The sequence below is a fragment of the Macaca thibetana genome, chromosome 6, assembly GCF_024542745.1.
Source record: "Macaca thibetana thibetana isolate TM-01 chromosome 6, ASM2454274v1, whole genome shotgun sequence".
Lineage (NCBI taxonomy): Eukaryota > Metazoa > Chordata > Mammalia > Primates > Cercopithecidae > Macaca > Macaca thibetana.
The window spans coordinates 142,187,314-142,201,847 of record NC_065583.1 but is presented as its reverse complement, the minus strand read 5'-3'; the positions used below and the strand labels follow the sequence as shown (position 1 = coordinate 142,201,847).

Below are 14,534 nucleotides of genomic sequence, written 5' to 3'. Positions count from 1 at the left end.
ACCAGGGAAATCGAAGATTTTTGCAAAGGATGGTCTAGTTGAGCTGGGTCTTGAGGGGAAGAGAGAATGTGTTGAGGATACAAGGAACAGCCACGTGGAGACATGGAGGCATGAAAAAGAAGTTTATGTTCAAAGAATGGCAGGGTTTTGCTTTGCTAGAGCAAAGGTTTTATGGGAGGAAATGGCAGGCGGTGAGGGGGGTAAAGTAAGTTAAAATAAATATTCTGATCTAAGAAGTATAAGACTGACTTTACCTTGAAAATTGTAGTGAACTACCCCCCAGCCCACCACCCCTGGCAACATGATAGTAGTTGTACAATCCATTAATTGGGAAAATATATAATGACCAGTGGGTTACTAGGAATTGAGTAACAATTTTAAATGATCTGCACTCAGTCACAATAGCAACTGCTTATGTTTGCTTTATATGTAAGATATATTATTTATTCAGTTTATAGTCACTACATAGTGAGCATATGGTTTTCTATTCTAGCAATAGAAGGACATCCCATATATAAAGATTTTTAGTTTCTTCTTCTTTTTTTTTTTTGTTTGTTTTGGGGATTTTTGTTTGTTTGTTTTTTGGTTTTGGTTTTGAGACAGGGTTTCACTGTGTCACCCATGCTGAAGTACAGTGGAACAATCATGGCTCACCACAGCCTCAACCTTCTGAGCTCAAGCAATCCTCCCAGTTCAGCCTCCCAAGTAGCTGGGACCACAGGCACATGCCACCACTTCTGGCCACTTTTTTTGTATTTTTGTGGAGACAGGGTTTTGCCATGTTGCCCCAGCTGGTCTCAAACTCCTGGACTCCAGTGATCCACCTGCCTCAGCCTCTCAAAGTGTTGGGATTATAGTCATGAGCCACCATTCTTGGCAGGGGAGCAAGTTTTCAAGTTAAAAAACAAACAAACAAAACCCTAATCAATTCAGGGAGACAGACTGGAAGAATGACCAGTTAAAAAGTTGCCCTAGTAAGAAACAATAAATACCATGAAGAAAAACAATGATGGCAACGGGAAGGAGAGAACTTTAACAGGTTTTCAGAAGTAGAAATTGAGAGGACTCGGTGACTGAGTAGATCCAGAAGTGAAGGATAGAAAGGCTCAGTGTGAGCCTAAAGAGTTAGAGAGTGTTATTCGTAGCATTAATAATTTCTGGTTTCTGCTTTAATTAAGAATGAAAAGAAACTATACTCGGTTGGAGAAGATGTTGAAATTTCATGCCTTACTGGCTTTGAAACTGTTGGATACCAGTACTTCAGATGCTTACCAGACGGGACCTGGAGACAAGGGGATGTGGAATGCCAACGTGAGAACTGGGCAAACAATTTTGCTTGACAGCTTTACAGAATGAATGTGCCCAATATAAAAACAGTAAAATCACATCCTTAGATCAATACATTTTACTCATTTTTAGTAACTCTGGTGAAAGAGTTTGTGAAGCAGGAAATAAATAGGAGGGCTCATTTGCTAAAACTGGATTTCCAGATATCTCCATACTTCCGTGTTCCTGCTCCTACATATTACTGTCACACACACAGGACTGCGAAGTATGCACTTCGCAAGAAATCCGGGAAGTCGGCAAGTTGTATCTAACCACAGATATCTGCCTTGCCCAATGTTCAAATTGACCCAAATTGCTGAGTCTCAAGAAGATGATATTTACACTCTTTATGTATCAGAAATGGGAATTTGTGTAAGACGCGATTTTGTGTAAGATACAGTTTTCACCAAGACACTACTCCTTGGCGCATGTTCACATTCTTTGCTGAGAAAGAGTGAATAAGCTTTAGGCTCTGCACATATCTGTGCTAGAGTAAAGTAAAAACCAAGATTCAAATTAGGCTTGAATGGGACTCCAAAGACTTATTTTGGGGCACCATGAAGCAGAGTTGAGACCAATGTCAATTAGAATGCCCATCACTCTGCATCACTCACAGCGTGGTAACTTGCATTTGGAGAAATCCACTAGGGATAAGAGAAAAGAAAGTGTTTCTTGAAAGGAAAAGGGCCCAATGATTTCATAAAAGTTGGATGTGTCTGGAACCAGTTCTTTAGCAAGGGAACTTCAGATAATGAAACTAAAGGGAATTTTTCAATGAAGGGTCTGAGGGAAAGCCCAGGATTCTTATCCCCCAGGTTTTCTGATCAAAAGGAGGCACCACAGTTGAACAAATGCTGTAAATCTCATCAAAATCACCTCTTTGGTTGCATAAAATTTGCCTAAATTTGTTGTTTATTCTGTTCCACTAAACACATATGAAATGTTGCTCTCTTGCAGGGACAGAGTGCATCAAGCCAGTTGTGCAGGAAATTCTGACAATTACACCATTTCAGAGATTGTATAGAATTGGTGAATCCATTGAGCTAACTTGCCCCAAAGGCTTTGTTGTTGCTGGGCCATCGAGGTACACATGCCAGGGGAATTCCTGGACACCACCCATTTCAAACTCACTCACCTGTGAAAAAGGTGCGTAGCAGCTCAGTGTTCTGGGGTCTGATAAGGTGGTGCACCCTGAGATTGGTAGTATAGCCTCTACAGCCATTCTATGTCTTAAGCACTGAGAGGCTAAATAAAACACAAGTTTAGACAGTGTGGGCCAAACAGCAACTATGCAATGGCTCTGCTAATTCCGTAAGCTCTTTGCCATCCTGCCTCCTTTATTCTCTTCTGGGCTTTAATGATGTGTGAAATAAAGGGAGAAAGTTAACCTTTTGAAAAACCTTAAATAAAATTATCAGTAAAAAGATCTCATGGAAATTAGTGAGAACTAATTTTGTGTAAGTATTGTGTCTTGGTTTCACTAGACTCCTGATCATAATAATAAATTACAAGGAACATAAATGTCAGTGGAATGAATGTTTGTGGAAGCCATAGACTTCAGAAAGTTAAGATCTTTTGGACACCGTAGGCAGTATCCTCATCAGAGCATATGCATGCATGTGCACACACATCCCCTTAGATTACAAATTAAAATTATAATCCAAACTGAGAAATAGGAAATGTTCCATTAAAATTATTATTCAAACTGAGAAATAGGAAATGTTCCACCGCTAGATAAATGAAACACATAGCCTATTTCATATACTTTCTCTCCAATAATATTGACAGAAAGACCAATGCAGGGAGTCACAGAAAGAGAAAGACAATCGTAAATAAAACCGACACTGTGAGGTAAAGACACTTTCAGGCAGGGAAACATTATTAATTCTTTCAATGTGAAAAAGTTCTGCTTCATAAAAATGTGAGATGCCACACAGTTACTTTTTCCTTCCTCCCAGACCTGGACTCCTCCAGTAGCCCTTCAGAGGATCCTCTTGCCCTGAGCACTTTACAGACTGTGCAGTATTGTTGCTCCTGTGTTGGGAGGTGTGGGCAGCTGAGTCCCAGCACTGCTTCAACCTGAGGCTGATTGGAAGAGCAGATTCCTTGCATAAGATCATTGACAATTTCAAACCTGTAGCGAAAGAGCAAGGCTCTGCTCCACTTGAAAACTGATTGATTCTTTTTGGAAACAGTGTATACCTTGCTGCTCCTCCCTGGCCTAAATGTAGAATTACAAAGGGCAAAGAGGCATAAGTAAACAATATCACCACAATGTAAACCATAGTAGCTAAAGCCTTACCGGAAGGATAGGTCTCCAAGTTCACCAGAGTTCTGGGCCAAGTTTCACCAGATAGCATGGGGGTAATAGAAGGAAATGAAAACAACTGTGAATAAGAAAACCTAGGAATTTTTTATATCTTTATTTTTGCTTCTAACATGAGCCACCTTTCCTTATCAAGCCTTCTACTTGATAAGCTAAGAGGAGGAAGAGTGAGCTAAGCCTCCAGTTCTGCCTTGACGATTAACTTGCTCACGAGGTCCTTTTGGTTCTGGGGATGCCTGAATAGTCAGATCCGGATCAAAAAATTTTGTTTCATTCAATAGACTCAGGAGTTTGGCTCTAGGTCCAGATTCTCTAGGTGGGCCTCAACATGAGCAAAGAAACCAAGGTTCCCTCTTTCATAAATACACCCCCAGTGTCACTCCCTCTATTTTCATCCCCCTCCCTCACCGACATGCTATTCAGTTCCTCATCTTAGTTCAAGTGTAATTTCCTTACGAATCCTTCCTTACCCTTCCCATTTGGAGTCTTTATGGTATGTGGTCTCCTGAAACCATGTTCCCTTTCTTCAGAATACTTGTCTCAGCCCTTAATTATAAATCCATTATTATAATTATTTGATTAATATCTGTATTCTCTTTCTTTTTTCCTCTCCTTTACTCTCCTCTCCTCTCCTCCACCTTTCTTCCATCTGTCCTTTCTTTTTTTTTTTCCCCCACCATAATGTCCTAGTGCCTAGAATGTCATGCAGGGATTAATACCTACATTTAGGAGCTGCATTTCTCCATTGATTCTTGTAAGAAAATCTGACTTGCAAGCCATTCACATCCACATTGCTAAATCTAATGGACTTTTTTTTTTTCCTTATCTTCTTTGACCTCTCAGCAACCTTCAGCAATGTTGACCTTCTGCACGTATGTTCTTTCCTTGGCTTCATATTCTTGTTTACCTCCGAATTTCTGGCTGTTGCCCTCTATTTTTGGCAGGCTCCTGCCAGTGCTTGGACATTAATCACTGTTCGTTTCCCAAGTTTTGGATCTGTACTCTCCTACTGAAGAATCTCACCCACATGCATAGCTTCAGTAATTCCCCCATAGACTAATAACAGATTTAAATCTTTAGCACATACTTCGCCACTGAGATTTAGACATGAATATCTAAATTCCTATATATCTACATTGTTTGGATGTCTTAAAGATACCATGAATTCAACATCTACAGAGGGGAACTCTTAATTCATCACCCTTCCTTCCTAAAACTAAGCATTTTCTAATATTTTCTATTTCAGGTAAGGCACCAATGTATATTCTCTTATGCAAATCAGAAACCTAAGAATCATATAATTGGCAGCTCTCATAACTTACCCACAATAGATAATATCACGTATTTTACCTGCTAGCTGTGTCTCAAGTTTATCTACTTTTCTCCATTTCTACCTCTGGAACCTTGGTCCAAATTATCATCCTCTTTCACCTGAACTACCACAATAACCTCATCGATTAGCTCCCTGGAGCCCTATTGACCACCATGCCTCTTCAAATCCATTCTCTGCACAGAAGCCAGAATTAATTTCTTTTTTTCAAAATCCAGGACTGATTTTGTCACAACACTCCCTGCTTAAAACCCATCAGAGACTGTCTACTATTTATAAAATGAAGACAAAAACCCTTCAAAGACCCTATTAGTCCCCCACACAACCTACCACACACGTACCTCTCTGGCCACATCTTGTTCCATGCTCTTGTTTTTCAGCACTTCAACCACACTGGATTCTTTCAGTTCCAGGAAACTCACAAGCTACCTCCCTTTTTCTTTTTTTCTTTTTCTTTTTTTTTTTTTTTTTTGAGACGGAGTCTCACTCTGTTGCCCAGGCTGGGGTGCAGTGGCACCATCTTGGCTCACTGCAACATCTGCCTCCCAGGTTCAAGTGATTCTTTTGCCTCAGCCTCCTGAGTAGCTGGGACTACAGGTGCATGCCACCACGCCCCACTAATTTTCATATTTTTAGTACAAATGGGGTTTCACCATATTGACCAGGCTGGACTCTAACTCCTGACCTTGTGATCTGCCCGCCTTGGCCTCCCAAAGTGCTGGGATTACAGGCATGAGCCACCATGCCCGGCCACTGCCTCCCATTTGAACATTTCCATACCTTATGTTTCCTCTGCATTGAACAGCCTCACTTTTCTTTCTTCATTTTACCTTTTCTAATCTTTCTAGCTACATCAATTTTTTTATTATATGCTTCTCTTTAATAGCACTAAGAAAGGCAACAATTCTGTATGTATATTAGTGTGCTCATTTGATTAATGTCTGTCTGCACCCACAAGACTATTAGCTTGGTGAGCCCAGGATCTGGGTCAGTTTATGCTCAATCTACTCTCTCCAGAACCTTACAGAGTGTTGGGAATATCATGCATATGCAATAAATATTTGAAAAATAAATGAACAAAAATTTCAACAGTTCCATTTTCTTTAGTTATCTGAACATAATAGCAATTTTAGGTTGGAAAATGACACCTCATGTGCACTGGAAAGGACCTTTCAGATGGAATATTTAATGACAATGTATTTAGAGAAGCCAAAATGAATGTTCCAACTCCAAGAGATAAATATGAATCCGTTACCACTGCCTCTTCTCTGAATTCAAGCTTATCACTTAGAATCCATGCTGTGCACTGTTCTTTTCTCCTTTTTTCTTTTGTTTCAGATAGTCTAACAAAATTAAAAGGCCATTGTCAGCTGGGACAGAAACAATCAGGATCTGAATGCATTTGTATGTCTCCAGAAGAAGACTGTAGGTAAGAGATACCCTACAGACTGTGTCTGGAAATTGGGAAAACCAGTCTAGTGTAAGAAACTTGGTGGAAGAGCTGAGCTTCTTGAAGCACAGACATGAAATAAATGAAATTTCCACATAACTGATATTCCTGTGCTCTGCTGAATTCCTCCTTCGCCATTAGGTAGCAAGTTTCTTAATTATCTCTCAGCCCAGTTCCCTGTTTAAAATGAGATTGTTTATTTAAACAATCTCGTTTTTATGAGATTGTTTATTTAAACAGTTTCATTTTGGTTATAAAGACTTAACTTCTGCACATGTAAAAACTTTAAACTCAGTTATATCAACACCTTCCTTTTCCTCTCACTCAAGCCCAGGGCTTGGAGTGGGGCGGGGAAAACAGGCACAAGGAAACTGGTTGGTGAGTGAACACACTACATTGGCTACGTGCCCCTGTTTTTTCTGATCTTCATATGGAAATGCTTGCTTTCTTCTCTTGGGCAGCCATTATTCAGAAGATCTCTGTGTGTTTGACACAGACTCCAACGATTACTTTACTTCACCTGCTTGTCAGTTTCTGGCTGAGAAATGTTTAAATAATCAGCAACTCCATTTTCTACATATTGGTTCCTGCCAAGATGGCCGCCAGTTAGAATGGGGTCTTGAAAGGACAAGACTTTCATCCAACAGCACAAAGAAAGAATCCTGTGGCTATGACACCTGCTACGACTGGGAAAAATGTACAGGTCAGTTCCACTGGTGACCACACTAAACGCTCTCACTTAACCTTCATCTCAGCTTGAACATCATCTTCCTTAAAAATAACCTATCCTTAATCAAAAATATTTCCTTTTCATTGTAAAAAAAAATCATGATTTAAACAGAAAGGAAAATTATAATCACCTACAAGTAGAAATAACTTCGGTAGTAATGTGGGTGTTTATCTTGTCAATCTTTTCTCTATGCATATGTGTAATCAGTACCACCCTTAGGCCCTAGTGGGAAGAGCACCTGTCCTGATCTCATGTTTCGAGCATCCCTCCCAGTCCCAGCTTCAGAGGGCCTTCACCAGAATTGTCTAAGTTTCCTTCTGGTGTTGGGACTGTCTGAGGCCAATAGTGCTGTCCAAGCAGGACTGAATTTTGCATTGCCAAAGCATCTTCCTGAAATTTCTTTAAGTCTTCTTTCAGTGCCTGGGTCAAGCCAAGGCTGACAATACTATTCAAGCAGGACACCCTGAGCCCAGACAACATCCCACACGAACGCAAGCACTGTTACACTTTCCAACTCTCTACTGCTTCTTCTCCCCACCATGCATAGGGTCAGCCAGATGCCCCAAAGAGCTCTGGGGCTCATGCCTGTGGAGTCATCTCTGGCCCAGAGCTATACCCTCATTCTCAGAAAACAGCTTGGTGAACAAATTGCTCCTGTTAGCCAGCAGGGCATTCTTGCTCAAGATTGCTTGAAATTAGAAAGCCAGTATGATGCTGACACTCTAATTTGGGGTGACTCTAATTGTTTATAGATAAGCACCCCATAAAAAATTTGTCCCTGGGTCTCAAACATCTCAGGAGTGGCCCTGCATATAATACAAATTTTAAAAATATAAAATGGGATCATACTCTACATGTTATTCTATATATTGCTGTTTTTCACTTACTGTGTCATGGAACTGTTTTCATATCATCATATATTATTCAGCCACATAATTCTCAATGTCTGCAAAAGTCTATATAGGTATTCTATGATTTATTTAGCCAATCTCTGGTTAGCCACTTAAATTTTCTCTTGTATTTTGCTATCATAAATAGTGCCATCATACCTAAATCTATCACAAATCAGTCAGTGATCTAAGATTACGTCCTTCAGATATAGCTTATAAAGGGATATTTCTAGGTAAATATTATTGTTAAATATAATATATTGGCTCCCTATCCAGAAATGTTTTTGCCATATTATATTTCACTCTAGAACATATAATAAAGACTGCTCTCCCACACTCTCACCAAACCTTGGAGTTATCACTCCTTTGTATCTCTGCCAATTTAATACTTAAGGAGTAGCATTCTATTTCCATTTTTCCTAAGTTTACTGACCATAGACATTACATTTGTGAGTTGTTTCGAGGCAGGGACTTCACAGCAGTACATTTGCTCCAAGATGAAGTTTGACCCTGAAATAGTCCAACTAAGCTTTATATCTTTTTCAAAAGATGGATTGGAGATTACAACAGAACCCAAGCAGTTAGAGATACTTCCTTTGTGGAACATTTTCCCAAAAAAAAATTATCTTAAATTGGGGCATAAAGTATGCAAAGGAATGTTTGCTGAAACCACCTTACTTTTGCAAAAAGAAAGACAAAAACTATATTGTTCCCCTTGACTCTTTTTTGACTTTGTGGCCCAGTGTTCTTCAGCTCAGTCCTGGAAAGGGGAGAGGTCTTATTACTTAAAACCATGTCTTTCCTGATCCACTTCAAGCTGATTATCAAGCTTCAGTTCCCTTGACAAGGATTGAAGCATGACAGAGGGTGGACATAGCTGGCATCTAATGGTGACAACTCAGGAAGCCAGTATCTGGGGTTTTCAACCTTCATGCCATGACTAAACAAGGCAATTCCATATAACATACAGAAAACCAGGGCCTGATATTAATTCTAATCACTATGAAATAATTTTTAAACAAAAACTCTACTATTCATTTTTTTGATGCTTGATCAACACCATTACTCAACTGACATCTCTTGCAGACAATAATTTGTGATAGAAAAGAGCTGAAAGTATATACAATATCATTTTTATTTTAAATATAAACTTTTTATCTGAGAAATGTAGTGTAAGAACATTATTGTCAAAAATACATAGAGAAAATAAAATTTGGTCAGCAGGGCAGGTAAGAACTAATCCCTGACTATACTGTAATAGATAGGTCAGGCATTTGGGGCTATATTTAGTGTTACCTTCCATTCTTCCTTATTCATTGTAGAGAAGCAGTCTTCAGAGAACTCTTCTATTGGAAATAATTTTTTTTTTGCTATCTTCCCACAAATTATTTTTTTCAAATCTGCCTGAGTGAAAAATAACAGTTGACAATTTTATCAAAATACCTGTCTTTACTATTACCCCTTTGCTATACACATATCTAAATCATCACATACTTGAAGAGTCTAAGTTTGCTAAAAAAAAAAAAAAAAAAAAGTACTAAAAACTGAAATTAACAGAATGCTTTGGGTAGTCAAACTCACACATGAACATTTCTTAATAGAAGATTTATTTAGGCAATTTAAAACATTTTTTGGTTCTGCACACAATCAGGAAACTCAAAGCATTTTTTCCCCTATAGATATGATCTGTCTCTGCAAGCTTTCTTTAACTGGTGAGCAAAAGTAAATGTCTCAGAGGGTTCTGTTTGGATTAGCACTGTAGAAAATTATCAACATACAAATGATAGCATTTATGAAGAGAGAGAAAGCTAAAAATGTACTTTATACCCAGGCCACTCATGGGAAGTTGAAATATTAGTAATTTTCAGTTCAATTGCATGTCACTTTGATTAAACTGTGTTCTTGATTACATTGCGCTCTTAGCTACTCTTTTCCTTCTCTATCTAAAATGAAATTTTAAAAACTTTAAAACGGAACTTCAAAGTAATATGAAGGTCACCTTTCAAAAGTTACAACATGAATGAAATGCCCCAGAAGCCTATTTTATAGATATTAAGTATATTATCTGAATTTCAGAAATATCAACCACCAACCAACAGGAAGGGGAAATTTATTCAGTCAACATCCATTTAGCAGCCAATGTATAAGTCACTGTTCAAGGCATGATGATGGTTTTAAGATGAGGCACCCTTTTTACCCCTCAAATTTTTGGAGGAGTAACGTTAGACAATAATTACATGAATCACTTTAGTGCAAGTCAGGATGCGATAAGAGCTTTAAGAGAGAAGTATCTTCTGGTCTTGAAGGGTTTCTTAAGCACAGAAGCGTGAGAACTGAGTGTTGAAGGATCAGTTAGTGGAGGTGGTGGGGTCTTTTGGTGCTGGTAGTCTGAAAATAATTAGGCAAAGAACATTTAAGCTATATCCATACTAAAAGAGTAGTGACCATGGCCCTTCCAAAAACCTAAGGAATGGATGTCCTAACCAGAGGTGGAACAGTCCCCTATCTTTCACCAAACTCTGTCCCTTCCAACAGTGGACAGGAACATTCTTTCCAACAATGAACAAGTATCTTCTCTAGCTGGTTGACAGAGAGCATAGTAAGGAAATGCATGCTTTTTCATAAAATGTTTCCTACCAAGGGCAAGATGCCCAGGCATGTGGTACATAGGAGTATCTCCCTACTTCCTTTCCCTATTTTTTCCCATCAGTTGAGACACCTGGGAAAGAATTGATGTCACCTAAAATAAGCTATTCATTCATGACCTCATTGCTAATACTCACGCTGACTCAGGTATTTTGGCAACATGAATTATTCCAGATCTATTAAGTAAATTTCTTTTTTGTACACTTATACCTGCACCCACAATTCAGAATTTCAAATCAGTTGATCCAGAAGAATGAACTGAGTGCCTTGTTAAGAGCTGATCAGACGGATGAGCCACACTGCTCTCCAAAACAGCACTTCTCATTGTCTTGGGGAAAAGACATATGAAAGCTAACTACTAAGAATGTACACAAAAATGTCACATATGGTACTGACAAGTTTACACCACTAAAATTTAGCCAAATAAAAGATATGCTTTAGCTCAACCATCATGGAAAGCAGTATGGCGATTCCTCAAAGAACTTAAAACAGAATTCCTTGAAGGACTTAAAACGTAATTACCATTTGACCCAGCAATCCCATTACTGGGTATATACCCAAAGGGATATAAATCATTCTAGCATAGAGACACATACACATGTATTGTACTGTAGCACCATTTACATTAGCAAAGGCATAGACTCAACCTAAATACCCATCAACAGTAAACTGGATAAAGAAAATGTGGTACAAATATATCATGGAATACTATGCCGCCATAAAAACAATGAGATCATGTCCTTTGCAGCAACGTGGATGGAGCTGGAAGCCATTATCCTAAGCAAACTAATACAAGAACAGAAAACCAAATACCACATGTTCTTACTTATAAGCAGGACCTAAACAACGAGAACATATGGACACAAAGAAACAACAGATACCAGGGCCGACTTGAGGGCGGATAGTGGAAGGAGGGAGAGGATTTAAAAACTACCCATCAGTCACTGTGCTTATTCTGGGTGATGAAATAATCTGTACACCAAACCCTTATGGCATGCAATTTACCTATATAACAAACTTAGCACATGTATCCCTGAAACTAAAATAAAAGTTAAGAAAAAGAAAAAAGAGAAAATCTGGTCAGACACTGTGGTCCATGCCTATAATCCCAGTACTTTGGTACACCAAGGCAAGAGGATCAGTTGAGCTCAGGAGTTTGAGACTAGCCTGGGGAACATAATGAGACTCTGTCTCTACAAAGAGTAATGGTTGGGTGCATCTGTAGTCCCAGCTACTCGGGCGGCTAAGGTGGGAGGATCTCTTGAGCCTAGGAGTTCGAGGGTGCAATGAGCCTTGATTGTGCCATTGCACCCCAGCCTGGGAGACAGAGTAAGACTCTGTCTCAAAAAAAAGAAAAGAAAAGATCAAAAGATCAGAATATGGTTATGTTGCTATGAAATGCTTCATTGAGGAGGCAAGACTTGTAGAAACTAGACATGTGGGGAGAAGTAGGAAAGAGCACATCAGTCTGGCAAAAGAGGCAGATGACATGGGAGAAAGGACAAAAACTGGAATACCTTTGGGATCTTGTTGGGGAAACAGACAGTTAATCTACTTGAAATGCAGAAAGTAAAAAAGACAATGTTGAAAATGGAAGTTGAGGCCCAACTGTGGAGAACCTTGACCTTTGACTAAAACATGCATGTAGAATATATAAGCCTATAAACCTTTGTTCAAAATTAATTTAATATACTCAGCTTTGGTAACTTTATCCCTAAATGATTGTTTTAAACCTATTTCATGAACATAAGACTTAAATGAATTATGAAGTGCTTTGGTGATTCCAAAAGCAGGCCTCATAGGAGAATCACCCAATTTAACTGCCTATTAAAAATACAGATACCCAGGTATAACCCAATAATATTGTAGAAAGAAAGAAACAAATGTGATATAGAGTTATGTTAAAAAGCTCAGGCCTGAGAGTCATGTATTATTTAAATCCTGCTTCTACCATTTACTAAATTGTGTGGCCATAGGCAAAGAGCCTAAATTCCTTGAGCTCAGTTTCCTCTTCTGTAGAATTATTATGATAGCCTAGTTCATACATTTGTTGTAAGGGTTCGAAAAAATTAAGCATATAAAATGCTTGGCATATTGTGTGGCTTCACAGTACATGATCTACAAATGATAACTATAAAGGTACTTAGGCAATGCCAACATTAAAAATGAAAATAAAATAAAAGGACAGGCTGAAGACATTGGAGAAATGGATTGATAGGACTAGTGCCTGATTGAATGTAGGCAGTGAGTGAGAGGGAGGTGCCAGAGATAGCGCAAATCTTCATTGGATGTGGACAGTGAGACAGGGGGAACTGCCCAAAATAGGCCAACTCTTTAAGCTTATTGGCTTACTAGTGCCCTCTAGTCTCTTATATACAGATCTCTCTATTCAATCACAGTTGGGTCTTTGGGGTCATTGCCTTTGGTGGGTTGTTTTGTTGTTTTTGTTTTGTTTTGTTTTCAATTTTTATTTTTTGGCTTTCTCATTCATTAGAGAAAGCTTTGGACCAAACTTAATTTAACACCATCAAGGAGCTCGCCACCCTGGGGATGATTTAGATGAAACCAAACCCTAATGTACTGTGGTGAGTCACACTGTCTCTCTCTCTCTCATTACAGCCTCCACTTCCAAATGTGTCTGCCTATTGCCCCCACAGTGCTTCAAGGGTGAAAACCAACTCTACTGTGTCAAGATGGGATCATCAACAAGTGAGAAAACATTGAACATCTGTGAAGTGGGAGCTATAAGATGTGCAAACAGGAAGGTGGAAATACTGCATCCTGGAAAGTGTTTGGCCTAGCACAATTACTGCTAGGCCCAGCACAATTAACAGATTTACCATCCAGAAGAACCAGCTCCTACAAATGAGAATTCTTGTACAAACAGCAGACTGGCATGCTCAAAGTTACTGACAAAAATTATTTTGTGTTAGTTTGAGATCATTATTCTCCCCTGACTCTCCTGTTTGGGCATGTCTTACTCAGTTCCAGCTCATGAGGCCCTGTAGCATACCCCTAGGTACCAACTTCTACAGCAGTCTGGTAAATCCTCCTGTTCACATTGCACAAAAATAATGTGACTTCTGAGACCCTTATGTAGCCTGTGACATTAAGCATTCTCACAATTAGAAATAAGAATAAAACCCATAATTTTCTTCAATGAGTTAATAAACAGAAATCTCCAGAACCTCTAAAACACATTCTTGAAGCCCAACTTTCATGTCTTCATTCAACAAATAATTTCTGAGTGTACATACAGGATGTCAAGTACTGACCAAAGTCCTGAGAACTCGGCAGATAATAAAACAGACAAAAGCCTTTGCCTTCGTGAAGCATACATTCATTCAGGGGTAGACACACAAAAAATGAAATAAACAGGTAAAATATGTGGCATGTTTCATGGTGATAATTGTTTTGGAGAAAACACAACATGGAAGGGTGAGTCCCATCCTTAATTGTCATCTTATGCAAGGAAATATTCCATAACAATAAACATCACTGTAAGGATGATCGAACTCCAGTGGAAATTATCTTGTATAAAGTTGTTAAGGATAAACTTCTGGAGTTCTATTCTCTCAGAAAGTAGAAGAGAGATTCCCTTTGCCTCACCTAAAGTGCATCAGAAAGTTTTAGGCTGAAGTGTGTGATGGATGGAAAATTGTCAGAGAATTTTGAAGGAATAATGTTTAAGGTAAGTCATATTTTTCATTAGGCCATACAAAGAAGAAACCAGTTTATTAGCATGGCTAGGGTGTCAATTTGAATTGGAGAAGAGAGGCATCTTTGGAGCAGCAGTTCTCAAATATTAGAGTGCATTAGAATCACCTAGAGGGTGT

The 14,534-nt window shown here is 38.8% G+C and overlaps 1 protein-coding gene across 3 annotated transcripts in view; it reads left to right on the top strand.

The window, feature by feature from the left end:
* C6 (complement C6) overlaps positions 1-14,087 on the top strand; it is a 77,233-nt gene extending 63,146 nt beyond the window's left edge. For all 3 annotated transcript variants that reach the window (XM_050793436.1, XM_050793434.1, XM_050793437.1), the window contains exons 14-18: positions 1,179-1,311; positions 2,284-2,472; positions 6,321-6,411; positions 6,894-7,135; positions 13,318-14,087. In XM_050793436.1, coding sequence (XP_050649393.1) covers positions 1,179-1,311; positions 2,284-2,472; positions 6,321-6,411; positions 6,894-7,135; positions 13,318-13,499 — 837 coding nt within the window. In that variant the 3' untranslated portion in view covers positions 13,500-14,087. The remainder of the gene's footprint in view (positions 1-1,178; positions 1,312-2,283; positions 2,473-6,320; positions 6,412-6,893; positions 7,136-13,317) is intronic.
* The last annotated feature ends 447 nt before the right edge of the window (positions 14,088-14,534 follow it).